A 19,885-nucleotide genomic window follows, 5' to 3' on the forward strand; every position below is an offset into this window, starting at 1 on the left:
ATTCTTAGAACACTGAACACGTGTTTATAAACTCTACAGGGTTTTAGAACTGTCTAGAATTTAACGGGGTGGACATTCTCATCAGTGGTGTTGGTTGCCATTTCTTCAGAAATCAGCAGAGAATGTCCCTGTATAATGGTATTAGGAAAATGTGAGAACAATTTCAACTGTTTTTTCTCCAGTTTATTCTTTCTGTCAACAAGGCCAGACATGCTCTGTCCCACACACTAGAATCTCTATAGTATGTATTCTATTCCTAACCATTCACACATGCCACTTTAATATAGCTATCTGTACACTGAGGGATTTGCCAGGGATTTTTTTCTTTTTTACTACAACAGCTTTACTGAGATATAATTCACATATCATAAAATGTACCCATTTAGAGAGTAGAATTCCATGTATATTAGTATATTCTTAACTGTTCAACCATCACAACAACCAATTTTAGAATACATTTATCACTCAAAAAAGAAACACCTATTCATTAGTACTCTCCATTCTTTCTCCAATAGCAGGCAAAAACTAATCTACTTTCTATCTACAGATTTGCTTATTAAAGACATTTCTTAAAAATAGGAACATATGTGGTCTTTGTGATTGGCTTCTTTCATTTAGCATAATGTTTTTAAGGTTCTTACATGCTGTACTATGTATCAGTATTTCATCCCTTTCATTGCTGAATGATGTTCCATGATTTGGATATATCATGTTTTGTTTATCCATCTATCAGTTAATGGCCTTTTGGACTGTTTCGATTTTTTTTGGGGGGGGGCTATTATGAATACTTGTGGGTTTTAGGTGAATACATGTTTTATTTCTTGTGGTTATAGACTAATCCTATGGAATTTCCCTGTGCGTGTGATTATTTAAGTGTTTCCTACTATATATAGCTGCTTTAGTATAAATCCTGGGGAAGGAACTAGTAGCCAGGAGCTAATTTCCATGCTGGAAATAATGCATCAAAATTACTCTTAGGGTGCCTGGGTGGCTCAGTCGGTTAAGCATCTGCCTTCGGTTCAGGTTTTGATCTCAGCATATTGGGATCAAGATCTGTGTCGGTTTTCCTGCTCAGCAGGGAGTCTGCTTCTCCCTCTCCCTCTGCAGTTCCCCCTGCTTGTTCTCTCTTTTTCTCTCTGTCAAATAAATAAATAAAATCTTTAAAATGAAAAAAGATTACTCACAACTGGAAACAATCTAGGTGTCCATCTATAAGATTCTGCTCAAGTAAACTGTTTTACCACCCCTGGTTTGTGAAAAGGAAGTCAGAATATCTCCATATATTACTAGGGAATGTGCAGTGCATGCTGTGGTATCTACCTGTATCTCCCTTTAGGACTGGAGGATTTCTCTCCTCTTTCCACTACTTGGGGTACTGCTGCTGGCAGACAAACTTTGCCTTTCAGCACTCCTTGGGAATTACTTTAGTCCAGGGTTACAGCCTCATCCATTCTCTTTTTTCCTGTGGCAGTTTGCAACCAATGACTGGTCAACAAGGGACTGTAACAGCCCAGACACTTCACATCAACATCTGACAACTCTGAATGATCAGTTCAGCTCCAACTTGACAGGGGTTTTGCAACAGCCTATACTGAGACTGCATCTCATTCCAACGCCTCCTCCTGCCCAATCCTACCTCCTTCTATTCCCTTCTCTTCCATAGTGCCCCAATAGCACTCTCTAAATGACTTGCTCATTAACTACCATCTCAGAGTGTGCTTTCTAGAGACTATGCCTTGCAATTCAGTGATAACCAGATACTACACAGAAAAAGTAGAGTGAAGAAAGTATATACACTATACTGTTATTTAATAATGGAAAAATATGAATTTATATATTTGTGTGTTATTTGTTTATATTTAACAATAAATAAACCATAAAATATAAAGAGGAGGAAATGAACAGGGCAGAGGTGATGGCAATGGAAACTAGATTTCATAAATATATCTTTAGCTGTGGATTTGTATTTGAAATCATGTAAATATATTTTATAATTATAAAATAAAATAAAGATTTAAATAGCAATTGTTAAAACTCAGGGGTAAAATGAAATAAATGATCCACTATGTGTATTCCTATTTGGCCACATAAAAACACATAAAATAACTACTCAGATGACTTTAAAACACAGTACTTTGAATACATATCTTTAATGAATCTTAAGGACAGAAAGAACCAAAAGTATTAAACTGTTTTCAGTAATATAAGTTGGGGGTAGTGATGCAAAATTATTTTATTAGATGTGTGTCAGTTGCAGGATATATCAAATGTACATTATGACAGTGTTATGCATGTTTGGAGGGAGATGAACTAAGAACCATATACTACAGTTGCCAATTTTGATTGCAAGTATAATTATTAGCTCAGGAGGTTTTTCTTTTCATTACAACAAAAATAATCCTAGTTTGACTAGTAAAGAGCTGGGAAAAGCAACAATTCAGTAGCAAAGAGCAACTCTATATTCCATTTATGATCTCTAAATACTGTTTTACACCAAAAGAAGTCTAGATTCCTTGGATAAATGCCTAATTATTCATCTAGAAAAATATAAGAAACCATGGAAACTCTACACTACAAATAATTTAGTGTCTTTAACAAAATTTTGCTCGAAAAATAAAATTGAAGGAGGAAGTTTTTATATATAAAATGACATTTGAGAGGCATATTAACCAATCTCAATATATGGATGCTATTTGGTTTAATTTATTTATTGTCATTTAAACAAGCTACTTTTTAAAGAAGGTTATAAAACAGTAAAATGTGAAAACTAATGATACATGGTAGTAAATAATTATTACTTTTTAAAGGTGATAATGCAATTATGGTTATCATTTTTGAAGATTATTTAACTTACAGAAATACAGACAGAAATATTTACAAACAGCTCAGTTGGTTTCATGTCTGCCTTTGTCTTGGGTCATGATCTCAAGGTTCTAGGATCAATTCCCATACCAGGCTCCCTGCTCAGCAGGGTGTCTGCTTCTCCCTGTTCCTCTGCCCCTCCTCCCTGCTCCTGGTCTCTTTCTCTCTCTCAAATAAGTAGATAAAATATTAAAAAAAAAAAAAAAAGAAAAAAGAAGAGTCATCTAAAAAATAAATGTTCTCATGTCTGAGATAAGTTTCCAAAACATCTTTAAAACAGAGGGAGGAGTACATATTTAATAGTTAGATGAAATATTATTTAAAGAAATAGTGAATTCATCACATTCTTTTTCTACTTTTAGATATATTTGAAGTTTTATTAAAAAAACAAAAAACAGAGGAAGCAAGATGGCAGAGGGATATGAGACTGAAATATCATTAGGTCCCAGGAGTTCAGCTAGATAATTATCAAACCATTCGAACATCTACAAACTTAATAAGAGATAGAAGAGAAGAAGAGCAGCAAATCTAGAACAGAAAATCAACAACTTTCTGGAAGGTAGGACGTCAGGAGAAGTGAATCTGAAGTGACAAGAAGATAGATCGTGGTGGGGAAGGGTCAGCTCCCGGCAAGAGGTGGAGCAGCAGAGCACAAAATCAGAACTTTAAGAAGTCTGCTCCAATGAGGTGCGTCACTCCAGAGGCAAAGCGAGGGTGGAGCTCTTGCAGGGACAGTGTGGTCTCAGGACCCGGAGGGGTCACCGAAAGACCAGGGGTGTCTGAGTGTGGCAGAGCTGCCAGGTATCAGAGCAGGGAAGCCAACTACAGTGATGGAGCCAAGGAGTGATGTCTCAGCTCAGACTTACCTTAAAACCATGATCCAAGGCACATTGGGCCACTGCTCTTCGAACAGGGACCCCACAAGTGGCAGATCTGGGAACGCTCACATTGCCCCTCTGGGAGGAGTGGTGCAGGAGTGTATGGCAGGAATCTTCTGGGTTTGGAGGCTCCAAATGGGGCTGTGTGCCAGAGATAGAAATACTCGCTCATGGGCCGGGTGAGCACAGTGTGTGGCCGGAGCCAGGGAGACAGGAGGGATTGACTGTTTTTCTCTGAGGGTGCACTGAGAAGCGGGGCCCCAAGCTCTCAGCTCATCCAGGCAGAAAATGGACAGCTGCCATTTTTATTCCCGTCCTCCAAAGATGTATGGAAAGTGTTCAGGAAACAAAAGGTACCAAGAGTGAACCAGAGCAGATTACTTAGCCTGGGCCCTGACAAGGGCAGTCCAATTCCGCCGCTGACAAAGACATTTGAGAATCAGTGCAATAGGCCGCTCCCCCAGAAGAGCAGCAAGAACACACAGCCAAGACTAAGTTCACCAATCATCGAGAACTCCAGAACTGCAGAGCTAGGGGAAATTAACATATAGAATTCATGGTTTTACCATGATCCTTTAGTCTCGCAAAGTTAAATTTTTTAATTTTATTTTCTTCTTACTCTATTTTTTTAACTTTTTCTCTTTCTTATTTTAATGTTTTTTAACTTTTATCTTATTACTACCTTTTTAAAAGGTATTGATAGATACCTTTTAAAACGTTTTTGAATTTTCATTGTTAGAGTCATATATTATCCCTCCATTGTACTTAACCTTATTTTTTGTATACATATAGGTATTTTTTCTTTAAAATTTAGGGATACAATTTCTTCTATTAGATCAAAATATACCCTAAACCTGTGCATTGCTTTGTTCTAGTCTCCAGCCTGATTAGCATTGTCTCCTTTTTTTTCTCTTTTTCCAATGAACTTATTTCATCAATTCCTTTTTTAGAATCTTTTTTTAAAAATTTCCATCTTTACAGTCATATTCCATCCTTTCATCGTGTTGACCCTTATTTTTGTGTGTATGTATACATATATATACACACACACACATATGTGTATACATATACACATTGTGTGTGTGTGTGTGTGTGTGTATATATATATATATATATATATATATATATGTTTTTCTTTCTTTAAAATTTGAGAGGTAGTTTCTTCTAAGAGATCAGAATACACCCAAAACCAAGTGGGTGCTTCTATTCTATTCACCAGTCTAATATATATATATATATATATTTATTTATTTATTTTTCCTTTTCCTTTTCTTAATTTTAACTTTAATTTTTTCCCCTTTCTTTTCCCCCTGGTGCTAACCTAATTACATTACAAAAATCACAATTTTCTGTGGTTTTTGAACTCTTTTAGTATCTTATTTTCTCATTCCTACATTCTTATCCAAATAAAATGACAAGGCAGAAAAACTCACCACAAAAAAAAAAAAAAAAAAAAAAGAATAATAGACAGTACTGATGGCTAGGGACCTAATCAATATGGACATTGGTAATGTGTCAGAACTAGAGTTCAGAATGATGATTATCAAGGTGTTTGCTGAGCTTGAAAAAGGCATGGAAGATATTAAGAGAATCCTTTCTGAAAAATAAAATCCCTTTATGGAGAAATAAAAGAACAAAAATTTAGCCAAGTTGAAATTTAAAAAGCTATTAATGTGGTACAATAACAAGTGGAGGCTCTTACTGCTAGGATCAATGACACAGAAAAGAGAACTAGTGATATAGGATACCAAATGACAGAGAATAAAGAAGCTGAGCCAAAGAGAGTAAAACAACTACTGGACCATGAGGGGAGAATTTGAGAGATAAGTGATACCATAAGACGAAGCAATATTAGAATAATTAGGATTCCAGAAGAAGAAGGGATACAGGGGCAGAAGGTATATTGGAATGAGAATTTCTCTAATATGGCAAAGGGAAAAAGCATCGAAATCCAGGATTTGCCCAGAAATCCAGAATTGCCCTCAACATCAATAAAAATAGGTCCACACCTCATCATCTAATAGTACAAATTACAAGTCTTAGTGACAAAGAGAAAGTCCTGAAATCAGCTTGGGACAAGAAGTCTGTAACATAGAAAGGTAGGAATATTAGATTGGCAGCAGATTTATCCACAGAGACCTGTCGGGCCAGAAAGAACTGGCATGATGTATGTATTCAGAGCACTAAATGAGAAAAACATGCAGCCAAGAATACTATATCCAGCTAGGCAATCATTGAAAATAGAAGGAGAGATAAAAAGCTTCCAGGACAAACAAAAACTAAAAGAATTTGCCAACACCAAGCCAGCCATACAGGAAATATTGGAAGGGGTCTTCTAAGCAAAGAGAGAGCCTAAAAGAAACAGACCAGAAAGGAGCAAAGACAATATACAATAAGAGTCACCTTAAGACAATAAAAGAGCACTAAATTCATATCTTTCAATAGTTACCCTGAGTGTAAATGGGATAAATGCCTCAATCAGTGACACAGGGTAGCCAAATGGATAAAAAACAAGACCCATCATATGCTGTCTATAAGAAACTCACTTTAGATCTAAAGACAACCTCCAGATTTAAAGTGAGGAGGTAGAAAACAATTTACCATGCTAATGGACATCAAAGGAAAGCTGGGGTGGCAATCCTTAATTCAGATAAATTAGATTTTAAGCCAAAAAGTATAATAAGAGATGAGGAAGGACACTATGTCATATTTAAAGGGTTTGTCCAACAAGAGGATCTAACAATTTTAAATATCTAAGCTCCTACCATGGGACAATTATATTATATTATATTATATTATATTAACTAATTAATTAAAAAATTATATTATTTTTATATTATATTAACCAAACAATTATATTAACCAATTAATAAAAAAATCAAAGAAACACAGCGACAATAATACAATAATAGTCCGGACTTTAATACCCCACTCACTGAAATGGACAGTCCATATAAGCAAGAGATCAATAAGGAACTAAAGGCTTTAAATGACACAGTGGACCACATGGACATCACAGATATATTCAGAACATTCCACCCCAAAGCAACAGAATAGACATTTTTTTCTAGTACACATGGAACATTCTCCAGAATATATCATATCCTGGGTCACAAATCAGGTCTCAACTGGTACCAAAAGATGGGATCATTCCCTGCATATTTTCAGGCCACAATGCTCTGAAGCTAGAACTCAGTCACAAGACAAAAGTTGGAAAGAACTCAAATATATGGAGGCTAAAGAGCATCTTACTAAAGAATGAATGGGTCAACCAGGAAATTAAAGAATTGAAAAGATTCATGGAAACAAATGAAAATGAAAACACAACTGTTCAAAATTGGTAAGACACAGCAAAGGCAGTCCTGAAAGGAAAGTATATAAGGATACAAGCCTTTCTCAAGAAACAAGAAAGGTTGAAAATATACAACCTAACCCTACACCTAAAGGAGCTGGAGAAAGAACAGTAAAGAAAGCCCACACCCAGCAGAACAGAAATAATCAAGATCAGAGCAGAAATCAATGAAAGAGAAACCAAAAGAACAGTAGACAAATCAACGAAACTAGGAGCTCATTCATTAAAAGAATTATTAAGTTTGATAAACCCCTGGCCAGACTTAAAAAAAGAGAAAAGACCCACATTAATAAAATCATGAATGAGAGAGGAGAGATCACAACGAATACCAAAGAAATACAAATAATTATAAGAAAATATTAAGAGCAACTATATGCCAGAATTCTGTCAATCTGGAAGAAATGGATGCATTCCTAGAGATATATAAACTACCGAAACCAAACTGGAAAGAAACAGAAAACCTGCATAGACCCATAACCAGTAAGGAGATTAAAACAGTCATCAAGGGCGCCTGGGTGGCTCAGTGGGTTAAGCCGCTGCCTTCGGCTCAGGTCATGATCTCAGGGTTTTGGGATCGAGTCCCGCATCGGGCTCTCTGCTCAGCAGGGAGCCTGCTTCCTCCTCTCTCTCTCTGCCTGCCTCTCTGCCTATTTGTGATCTCTCTCTGTCAAATAAATAAATAAAATCTTTAAAAAAAAAAAAAAAACAAAAAAACAGTCATCAAAAATCTTCCAACATTAACAAAAAAAAAAAAAAAAAGAAAGAAAAAAAATCTCCCAACAAACAAGACCCCAGGGCCAGATGGCTTCCCAGGGGAATTCTACCAAACATTTAAAGAAGAATTAATACCTATTCTCCTGAAACTGTTCCAAAAAATAGAAATGGAAGGAAAACTTCCAAACTCATTTTATGAGGCTAGCATGACCTTGATCCTAAAAACAAGACAAAGACCCCACAAAAAAGAGAATTACAGACCAATAGCCTTGATGAACACAGATGAGAAAATTTTCGCCAAATTTTAGCCAATAGAATCCAACAGTACATTAAAAGGCATATTCAGCACGACCAAGTGGGATTTATTCCAGGGCTGCAAGGTTGGTTCAACATCCACAAATCAATCAATGTGATACAATACATTGATAAAAGAAAGAACAAGAACCATATGATACTCCCAATAGATGCTGAAAAGCCATTTGACAAAGTACAGAATCTTTTCTTGATCAAGTCTTCACAGTGTAGGCACAGAGGGTACATACCTTAATATCATCAAAGCAATCTATGACAAACCCACAGCAAATATCATTTGCAATGGGGAAAAAAACTGAGAGATTTTCCCCTAAGGTCAGGAACACCGCAGGGATGTCCATTATCACCACTGCTATTCAACATAATAATAGAAGTCCTAGCCTCGGCAATCAGACAACAAAAAGAAATAAGGCATCCAAATCGGCAAAGAAGTAGTCAAATTCTCACTCTTTGCAGATGATATGATACTTTATATGAAAAACCCACAAGATTCTACTCCAAAATTGGTAGAACTCATACAGGAATTCAGTAAAGTGTCAGGATATAAAATCAATGCACAGAAAGCAGTTGTATTTCTGGATAGCAACAGCAAGAGAGAAGATAGGGAGTCGATCCCATTTACAATTGCACCGAAAACCATAAGATACTCAGGAATAAACCTAATCAAAGAGGCAAAGAACTCTGTACTCAGGAAACTATAAAGTACTTATGAAACAAATTGAGGAAAAAACAAAGAAATGGAAAAATGCTCCATGCTCATGGATTGGAAGAACAAATATTGTGAAAATGTCTATGCTACCTAAAGCAATCTACACACTTAATGCAATCCCTATCAAAATACCATCACTTTTTTTTTTTCTTTCAAAAAAATGGAACCAAATCATCCTAAAATTTATATGGAACCAAAAAAGATTCCGGATAACCAGAGGAATGTTGATAGAGAAAGCCAAAGTTGGTGGCATCACAATTCCAGACTTCAAGCTCCATTACAAAGCCATAATCATCAAGAATATTATGGTACTGGCTTAAAAACAGACATATAGATCAATGGAACAGAACAGAGAGAGTCCAGAAATGGACCCTCAAGTCTACAGTCAACTAATATTTGATAAAACAGGAAAGAAGTCCAATGGCAAAGAAATAGTCTCTTAAACAAATGGTGTTGGGAAAACTGAACAGCCACATGCAGAAGAATGAAACTGGGCCATTTCTTTACACCACACACAAAAATAGACTCGAAATGGAATAAAGATCTTTTTTTTTTTTTTTAAATGGGACTTTTATTTTATTTATTTGACAGAGAGAAATCACAAGTAGGCAGAGAGGCAGGCAGAGAGAGAGGGGGAAAGCAGGCTCCCTGCTGAGCAGAGAGCCCGATGCGGGACTTGATCCCAGGACTCTGAGATCATGACCTGAGCCGAAGGCAGCGGCTTAACCCACTGAGCCACCCAGGCGCCCGAAATGGAATAAAGATCTTAAAGGGAGAGAGGAATCCATCAAACTCCTTAAGGAGAAACAGGCAGTAATGTCTTTGACCTCAGCCACAGCAACTTCTTTCAAGAAACATCACCAAAACCAAGGGGAAGCAAGGGCAAAAATGAACTATTGGGACTTCATCAAGATCAAAAGCTTTTGCACAGCAAAGGAAACAGTCAACAAAACTAAAAGACAACTGACAGAATGGGAGAAAATATTTGCAAATGACATATCAGATAAAGGCTAGTATCCAAAATCTATAAAGAGCTTAGCAAACTCAATACCCAAAGAAAAAATAATCCAATCAAGAAATGGGCAGAAGACATGAACAGACATTTCTGCAATGAAGACATCCAGATAGCCAACAGACACATGAAAAAGTGCTCCACATCACTCGGCATTGGGGAAATAAAAATCAAAACCACAATGAGAGACCACCTCACACCAGTCAGAATGGCTAAAATTAACAAGTCAGAAAACGACAAATGTTGGCAAGGGTCAGGGAAAGGGGAACCCTCCTATACTTTTGGTGGGAATGCAAGCTGGTGTAGCCACTCTGGAAAACAGTATGGAGGTTCCTCAAAAAGCTGAAAATAGAACTACCCTATGCCCCTGTAATCGCACTACTGGGTATTTACCCTAAGAATACAAATATAGTGATCTGTAGGGGCACGTGCACTCAAATGTTTATAGCAGTAATGTACACAATAGCCAAACTACAGACACAGCGTGGATGTCCATCAACAGATGAATGGATAAAGAAGTGGTGTATATTTACAATGGAATACTATGAAGCCATCCAAAATCCCAAAATCTTGCCATTTGCAATGATGTGGATGGAACTAAAGAGTATTATGCTAAGCGAAGTAAATCAATCAGAGAAAGTCAATTATCATATGATCTCTCTGATATGAGGAATTTGAGAGGCAGAGTGGGGGGGCTTATACGGGGTAGGGAAGGAAAAAATGAAACAAGATGGAATCGGGAGGGAGACAAACCATCAAACCATAAGAGACTCTGAATCTCACAAATCAAACTGAGGTTTGCTGGGGTGTTGCGGGGGTACGGATAGGATGGCTGGGTTATGGACACTAGGGAGGGTATGTGCTGTGGTGAGTGCTGTGAAATGTATAAGCCTGATGATTCACAGAGCTGTACCCCTGGGGCAAATAATACATTATATGTTAATAAAAGTAACTAAAACAAAAACAAAAACAAAACAAAACAACAGCTAAAACTGTAATTCTACCACAGGCACTCAGTCACCAGTTCAGCTGTTTACTTGGCTTACACCCCCAGTATCATGACATCCCAACCAGCTCTCCAGCTCTAATACACTGGTTTAAAATACCCTGGTTATCCCCCAAATCTCCATTTCACCCAATAGTTTAATCCGTTTCCTTCTTTTCTTATCTGTTCTTTCTTTTAAAAACAATTAGCTCACTTGGTAGTACTCCTCTTCCTTATCACACTTCTCCCTCCTGTTCACCTTTTAAACACTCTCCCACAACAAGAAAATTTGCTTTTTCTTTAATTTTATTCTCTCAGCTCATTCATCTCTACTCATTGATGAAGGTATATGTTTTTGTGTGAAAGATAAACATTTCATATTTTAGGAAACATATTCTGTGTTTGTATTTCATCACTGAAAAAATTTTGTATCATGGTATCTACAACCATCAAAGTAGCCTAACAAAAACAATTATGGCTTGGTAAAAAGGCTTGATGGTAAACTTTTCTTTTTAAATACTAAGAGCAATGATAAAATAAAAGTAGTAGCTACTATCTATTGAGTACTATTATGCATTTCCTTAACCTTCATAATAACTTTATCATATAGATTCTATCAGCATTTCGGTTATTTACTTTTTATGGTTTAGTATTTCTACTGATACCTTAAAAAGATTATCCAGCATCATATTGACATATGGGTGGTCTTCAACTAAAAAATGACTTCTGGCCTTTGTTTGCACATCAGTGCCTTCTTGGAAGAAGGCAATATGCAAACTCATTTCAGTTCCTTTTTCCCTCTCTATTTTCTGAGAAGCTAGCCACTCCAAATCTGCAAAGTACTACATGTTGAGGAACTCTCCCAGAAGGTGCAAAATTCTGCATGTTGCTGAGTTTAATGTTTCAATATGGGACAAAGTATTTGGAAGTCCACCACTTGAAGATCTTAATATACATCTTTGACTTAGCTATTATCAATAACAAAGCTGACAAAGGTAACTTCATTTCTCTGACAATATGGTAAATAGCTCTTTCAATCTCACTAATCTCTGTTAAGTATTGGAAGGCTGAACAATTTGCCCAAGGTCAAACTTAGAACATGGCATGGCATAACGAGACTGGATTTCAAGCCACCAAACCCAGAGATCATATTCTTCCTTGCTTTCCTTTACTAAGAATCCTTCAAATCTGTTTACTATCTGTTTACTATCCTTTACCTATCTAGATCTGGCATTATTTAGCTGTTCAAATATTGGGAATGATGGTTTACTGAAGGTTTCTTAACACTATATATATATAACACTATATATATATATTTTTTTTTAAGATTTTATTTATTTGACAGAGAGAGACAGAGCGAGAGAGGGAACACAGAGGGGGAGTGGGAGAGGGAGAAGCAGGCTTCCTGTGGAGCACAGAGCCCGATGCGGGGCTTGATCCCAGGACCCTGAGATCATGACCTGAGCTGAAGGCAGATGCTTAATGACTGAGCCACCCAAGCGCCCCAACACTGTATATTTTTAACTCAAATGCTTTTAACAGGAATTTGAATAAATGGATCATTATGTGATCAGTATTTTTCAAAAAGAAGGATATTATGATATAATCTATGCCTTGTTTACTTCTGATCTTACAAACAGTAAAAAATGCATTAAAATTTGGAAAAAAATTTGTTACATATCACTGCTACAGACCAAATGTGCCCCACTACCCCAATTCATATGTTGAAACTAAATCCCTAGTGTGGAGGTATTTGCAGGTGGGCCTCCTAGGAAGTGATTAGGTCATGAGAGTGGTGATCTCATAAATAGGATTAATGATCTTCTAAAAGAGGCCCTAAAAATATCCTTCAACCCTTCCACTATGTAAAGATACAATCAGAAGATGTCCATCTATGGACCAGGAAGTGGGATCTCACTAGACACCAATGTGCCAGAACCCTGATCTGGACTTCCCGATCTTGCAATATATTTTCTCAGGACCATAAACTTGGCATCATTTCAAGTTGATATGTAGTTAGGCACCAATTTTGTCAATTCCCACTTAACTTGATAATGGAAAACCATTTATTAAAAGCAATACTTCATGAAAGTTCAACCATAATTTAAAATACAGGAAATGTTATCATTTTCTTTCAGTCTGAATAATTAGGAAAATGCCAACTTAAATAGAAATTTGATCTATAATATTACTCAATATTAGATAAGTTAACAATTCTATAAAATAAATAATTAGAATCATGTTAGAAATAAAGTAAATCTTTTCCACTAAATTCAGGCTTTTCTTCTGATATTTTAATGAAAGTAAGTCGATTTAAATTTCTCAATCTTAAAATCAGAAAGTGAAGGAAATTCTTCAAAAAACCTCAAATTAAATTTTTGACTCACTGATGCCCTATTTTGACAGTTGAAGGATTCCTGAAATAAGAAAACTTTATGTATTGATAGAGTGGAACGCTGGAAAAGGCAGATGCTGCTTTTGCCTTGAATTACAAAAGTAAAATCTGTAGTTTTCGATCATTTGCAAAGATTAACTGAAGAAGTCAGCAATAAAAATTCAAGTTTAAGTCAAATGTTGCAATTTTGTAAGTCATAGTTCACTAAATACAAAATGTTTTTTAAAATAAGGGAGATTCTACTGTGTTGACACCAGTAACCAACTACCCTCTAGTGTTCCTGTGACTTCAGACTCACAATCAAGCTTGTCAGAAAAGAAACCAATCTGGCAATCTTGGAGAATTGTATCCACAATTCCAATAATGGTAACACTTTTGTCCTACATAATATTCTTGAGGTCATGATATTATGTCTACTCCCCATCTCTAATGTCAGCATATAGGTTGAATACATTTCAGAAAGAGAAGTAGTTTATAGATTTTAGAGTCTGAAAAAGATGTAAATGTTGTAAGAATAACAGCAAGCTTATGGCAAGTTCTTGTTTAAGAGAAATTTATTCCATCAAATTCCAACTTTAAAATTCATGAAACAATTCACAAGCATGTCTCTACATTCTAGAATCTACAGAAATGCCCTGTTACCCACTGTCCAGATGTTGCAAATAATTTTGATAGCTTTGCCCAGACTCTGAGAGCATAAGAAGAAATCAGGCATATGAATCTGGGCACAAAAGGCTGATTTTACCCCCACTCTGCTCTGGCATATCACATACCCGCCTACACTGTTCCTCTCTCAAGTTTTTCATCATTCTCTGAAGTGACAGAATGGAGGAGAGAAGGATGTTTTTAAGTTAAAAGCATTCCATTTACAGCACTCACATTTATTCTGAGAAAAGACTACATCCTCTAACACTATGTTTGTTTGTATATGAAGTAACCCAGTGTGCTGAAACCCAGTAATTCAGTTTCCCACATAGTAACAAATCGAGCTGAATGAAGATTAATCAAGTTATATGATAACCCATAAGGATTTTAAGATAACCAACAACAACAGAAACAGAACTAAGTGAATATTTTGTGATTTTTAAATTTCAGTCTATGTAAGTTTTGTTTTCAGTTATTCTGTACACTTAAATGTGGCAAAAATAGAAAAAAAATATTCTAACAGGTCAGACTGAACAAAGTAGTATTGATAGATTATAGAATTTTTTTTTCTTTTTTATCACACATTTACCTTTTATCTGTATCTGATTACATATCGCCAGAGAGTTAACAGATAACATACATTTATCACCTGTCTCTATCATTAGCCCTTTTAAGGAGACCTAAGGCAGAAAATTTCTATTTAGTTCAAAGTATCTAAATACATAAAAATAAAAAAATTATTTGTTTCAATGGACTAGATAGTCAGTTCAAAGAGAAACAGAGAGCAAATCCATAAATAATTTATCAGACGATTAAGGATTTCTAGAGGAGAAAAAGCCCTGATTTAACTCCTATCCCTTTCTACTGGACCATCCCAATTTGCATGTAAATATGCTTCAATATTGTCCACCCTAACATACTGTTCTTCCCAAATCCTTCTTGTCTCGTTAGTAACCATCATAGTATTTTCTAGCATAGGTATTAATTCTATGTCCTCTACTTTCTGCATTATCATAAACAAATTTGATATAAGTATACTGGATTCTTTACCTATAAAATGAGAAGAAGAAGAATACCTATTTCCGATGGTTATTGTGGGACTTTAAGGTTAATACATATAAAATATTTTAAAACAATACTAGGACTTTAGGTGTTCAATACATGTTAACTGGTATCATTGTGCATGCACTTAAAAACAAGTTTTGAGAAAGTTTGCTACCCTCAGTATCTTTAGTGTTTTCCAATGTTGTTTCTCTCCACACTATTCCATACAACCATTTTTTTTTAAAGATTTTATTTATTTATTTGAGAAATATCACAAGCAGATGGAGAGGCAGGCAGAGAGAGAGAGAGAGAGAGAGAAGCAGGCTCCTGGCTGAGCAGAGAGCCCGATACAGGACTCGATCCCAGGACCCTGAGATCATGACCTGAGCCGAAGGCAGCGGCTTAACCCACTGAGCCACCCAGGCGCCCCCATACAACCATTTTCTAAGTCACCAGTATTGTGAATTCAAATGAATGCTTGTCTTCTCTTTTTATCCTGTATCTTTCTCAGTATCTTCACATAGAAAGTCCTTAATAAGTATCTGTTGACTGATTGGATGCATGATTTAATTACTGAAAGTAGGATGGCAAAACACAATCAATACAAATGTATTTACTATGATGTGAGTGTATGCGTCCCTCTAAATTCATATGTTGAAATCCTAATGGCCAGTGATGGTATTAAGAGACAGAGCCTTTGGAAGGTGTTGAGGTCATTAGGGTGAGGCCCTCATGAATGGGATTAGTGCCTTTAAAGGAGAGATCCTACTGAACTCTCCAGCCCCTTTAGCCATGTGAGGATACAATGAGAAGTCTGTGTCCCAGAAGAGAACCCTCACCTGATCATATTGGTACCCTGATCTCACACTTCCAGCCTCTAAAACTGTGAAAAATGTATTTCTTATGCTTGTGAATTAATCACTCTGTATTCTTTTGCTATAGAAGCTGGGATGGACTAAGAAAATCAGTGCCCAGAAGTGAAGGTGCTGTTGTAACAAATACCTAAAACTGTACAGTGGCTTTGAACTGGATAATGAATGGAGGGTGGAAGAGTTTTGAGGTTTATGCTAACAAAAGCCTACACTGCCGTGAATGAAGTATTAAAAAGCAAGTCTGGTGATGATTCAGAAAGAGAAGGCTGTAGAGAGAATGTTAGTCCTCTTAGAGAATATCTAAGTGGTGGTGAATAATATGTTAGTAAAAATATGGATGTTAAAGACCATTCTAATAAAGTCTTCGATGGAAATGAGGAACACACTATTGAATAATGGAAGAAAGGCCACTTTTGTTATAAAGCAGCAAAGAATTTGGCTGAATTGTGTTTGTGTCCTAGTGTTTCCTGGAACATAGTACTTGTGAGCTATGAAATTATTTGGTGGAAGATATTTCTTTATAATTTTATTTAATAAAAATTATATATATTTAAGGTTGCAACATGATGGATTTGACTACATATACATAGTGAAATGATTACTACAGCCAAGCTAATTAATATATCTCATCACAAAGGTGAAATCATTTCTAAGCAAAGTGCTGAGGGTGCGGCTTGGCTTCTCTTGAATGCTGACAGCAAAATGAAAGAAGAAAGAAATGAGTTAAAGGTGGAATTGTTAATCAAAAAGGAAGAACTTAAAAAAATTTTGAAAATTCTCAGCCTATCCACATAAAAAAAGTGAGAAAGCATGTTCTGAAGAGAACACTAATGGTGTGTGACCGAGGGACCTTCTGGTAAGGAGATTAGTATGGGTATTAACCAAAAACCTATTCAGCCACTCCAGCAGAGAAACAGCTATTTTGAACTGAAGGAGAAGGAGAAGTAAAGAAATGAAGAAAAGTGTCAGGGCTTCTTAGATTTTACGGGATAGGACATGGAACTATTATTGACTTAGCACACATAATACTCTTAAGACAAGGAGAGAAGGACCCCATCTTGATTCAGAGATTATCAAGGCTGCCTCCACAGGTTCAAAAGGGAGGTTACCCCTGGGTTTCAGCAGGTGAGATGACCCCTGATGAGAGCCACGGGGGTAGTGCTGCACAGTGTTGAGGATTGACCATTGCCTCCAAAGCATGGAGTATGCTACCTCCACCTAGATTTCAAAGATGGAGCCTTCTGGAGCCCTGAACCTACAACCCCAGACTGGTAGAGCACCTGCCTGGGATTCCAACCTTGAAAAATTATGGTCAGCAACTACAACCTTTGAAAGCTGTCATATGGGCTGTGCTCAGCAAAGTCATGAAGGCAGGGATGTTCTAGTAGGTCTTAAGGTTTTGAACTTGCTCTGAATCTGTTATTCTTTTCCCCCTTTCTATTTCTCTCTTTTGGAATGGAAAATATCTATCCTATATCTGTCCCACCATTGTATTTTGGAAGAACATTCTATATTTGATTTCACAGGTTCAGAACTAGAGAGCAATTTACCTCAGAATGAACTGTCTCACCCATATCCGATTCGTATGACATTTTGATGAGACTTTAGACAGAATTTTCAGTTGATGCTGGAGTAAGTGAAGATTTTTTAGGGCTACTGAGGTGGAATGAATATATTTTGCATGCAAGAAGGACATGAATTTGGGGAGGAGGCAGAGTAGAATACTATGGTCTGAATGTTTGTGGCCCTCCCAAACTCGTAGGTTGACATTCTTATGCCTAATGTGATGGTATTAGGAGGTAGGACTTTTGGGAGTTGCTGCTCCTTTGGCAGGACCAAGTCCTCATTAATGGGAGTAGTGCACTTACAAAAAAAGACCCCACAGAGTTCTCTAGCCACTGCTGCTATGTGAAAATACAACTAGAAGTCTGCCCAGAAGAGGACTCTCATCTGAGCACAATAGCACCCTGATTTCAAACTTCAGTCTCCAGAATTGTGAGAAATAAATTTCTGTTGTTTATAAGCTGCCTCATTTGTGGTATTTTGTTATAGCATCTCAAGCACTGTTTGCTCATTTTTAAGACCTTTTATCTGGATAGAAGAAATAGGAACAGATCATAAGTATTCTAAGAACAAATTTTTTTTTTTGTTCTTTGAGAAAATAGAATTTCATTGTTATTTTTATAATCCTCTCTCCTCCAACCTTCTCTCCTTACCCAACTTCCTCCAAAGTTGTTAATTTCCACTAATCACACAGTATTCTGATGGTTTTTACTCAGGTCCTGCAGAAAAACTTCTCTAGAATTTATTCTCCAACTATTTATTTAGCATTAGAGTCACTAGAAACTGGGCTATGGGCTGTAGACAGATGGCTGAACAAGACATATCTGTGTCCTAAAGTGGCTTCCAGTGTAGGCCAGAAGATAAATATGCAAACAAATATTTATAATGTAATATGGCCAGGTGCTTCATGAAGATAGGAACTTGGTCTTCCCTCTTCACTAAATTATTCCTGCCACATAATCTTAGAATAGATGTTATATAATATTATAGTAATGGTATGCACCGGTCTGTCTGAGCAATAGTCTGTAAAATTCAGCTGGAAATGGGAAAGTTTATGAGCATTTGAGTCCAAATGCCCCAGGACTTGAAATTTACACTTCGTATGAGTCCCGTGCCAACCCTGTGAGGGCTATGCCTTATTAAATATTTTGGCTTTTCAAATTATCTTTCTCCGTGATTACCTGTGTATCTTCTAGAGCAGGCATTTGAAAATCCTATCATAAAGAGGCAATGTGGATCTTATCACGTGGTTGAAACAGATCTGGTATGATTTCAAGTGCATGCAGAAAATCTCAAAAACAAGCAACAACTTTTCTCTTGGCTTGCTGATGCCAGAAATCTCACCCTCTGAGATTTATTCTTTTGGATGAAGGCTTTTAGCTCACTGAAGTCTAAATATCCCCAGGAGAGGAAGCATATCAAATTATCAAACATTTAACAACTTGCTATAATTGCTTTGATCAGATTCTTTCCTGAGAACACAGAAGCAGCCAGTAAAAGTGCAGGGGTATTGGGCCTGGGGTGGGGGGTACCACTACCGGGAAGAAAGGGTTAAGAAAGACCGAGGGTGCCCAAGACAGCCAGCTGGGAAGTTGTCCCTGCCAAGTGGTTTTGCTCTTGCCTGCAATCTAGCTTTTCCAGCCTGATGGGACAGGGGTAACATCTGTGCTGGGGCTGTCAGAGTCCCACAGGTGCAGACAATCTAGTTTATTAGAAGTGAATTTGTAAATACAGAGAAAAGCAGCTAGCACTTTGAGTCACCAGAGATTAGCAGCAGTAATGAAGCAGGCAAAGACTTGCCTGAGCACTGCTTTTACTGGTGGTACAAAACAGTCACTCAAACAGCTTAAAAGCAGGAAATGCTTACCAAAAGCAACCAAATAATGAAGTTCAGTTTATAATATGAAGTTTGCTTGGTATGTCTGAAAACAATAGTCTGATATACAGAGTGTTAGATATATGACTATTACGTCCTGATTTACTTGACAAAACTCTGGCAGGAATGGAAGGAAGTGAGCTTCAGTCAGTATCAAATATAAACAATCACATACTCTTTCTAGAAAATATAAATTAAATCACAGTTTTAGGGAAATAGAGACAGTTGTTTAAAAATGAATTCCGGGGCATCTGGGTGGCTCAGTTAGTTAAGCGTCTGACTCGTGATTTCAGCTGTGGTCATGATCTTGGAGTCATGGGATGGAGCCCTGCATCAGGCTTTGCACTCAGTATGGAGTCTGCTTGACCCTCTCCTTTTGCCCTTCCTCCTGCTCTTTCTCTCTCAGTTATATAAGTAAATAAAATCTTTAGAAATTTTTTTTTAAAAATTCCAGTGATAAGTTCAGCAAATTAGTTTATTAGCACAAGCACCATCACCACTATTTGCCATTTCTTTTTTTTTTATTATTTTTTTTATTTTTTATTTATTTATTTTTTTTTAAATTTTTTTTCCAATTTATTTATTTTCAGAAAAACAGTACTATTTGCCATTTCTTATTGCTAACTTTAAAGTTTTAATTTTAGATTTTATATAGGGCATATACAT

The 19,885-nt window shown here is 36.6% G+C and overlaps 1 protein-coding gene across 1 annotated transcript in view; it reads right to left on the reverse strand.

The window, feature by feature from the left end:
- Positions 1 to 19,885, reverse strand: part of EYS (eyes shut homolog) — a 1,652,430-nt gene that overhangs the window by 535,778 nt on the left and 1,096,767 nt on the right. The window contains 1 exon segment of the mRNA XM_044253753.1: positions 12,725 to 12,737. Within this exon segment, the coding sequence (XP_044109688.1) occupies positions 12,725 to 12,737 (13 nt within the window).

This window comes from Neovison vison, chromosome 1 (genome assembly GCF_020171115.1).
Source record: "Neovison vison isolate M4711 chromosome 1, ASM_NN_V1, whole genome shotgun sequence".
NCBI lineage: Eukaryota > Metazoa > Chordata > Mammalia > Carnivora > Mustelidae > Neogale > Neogale vison.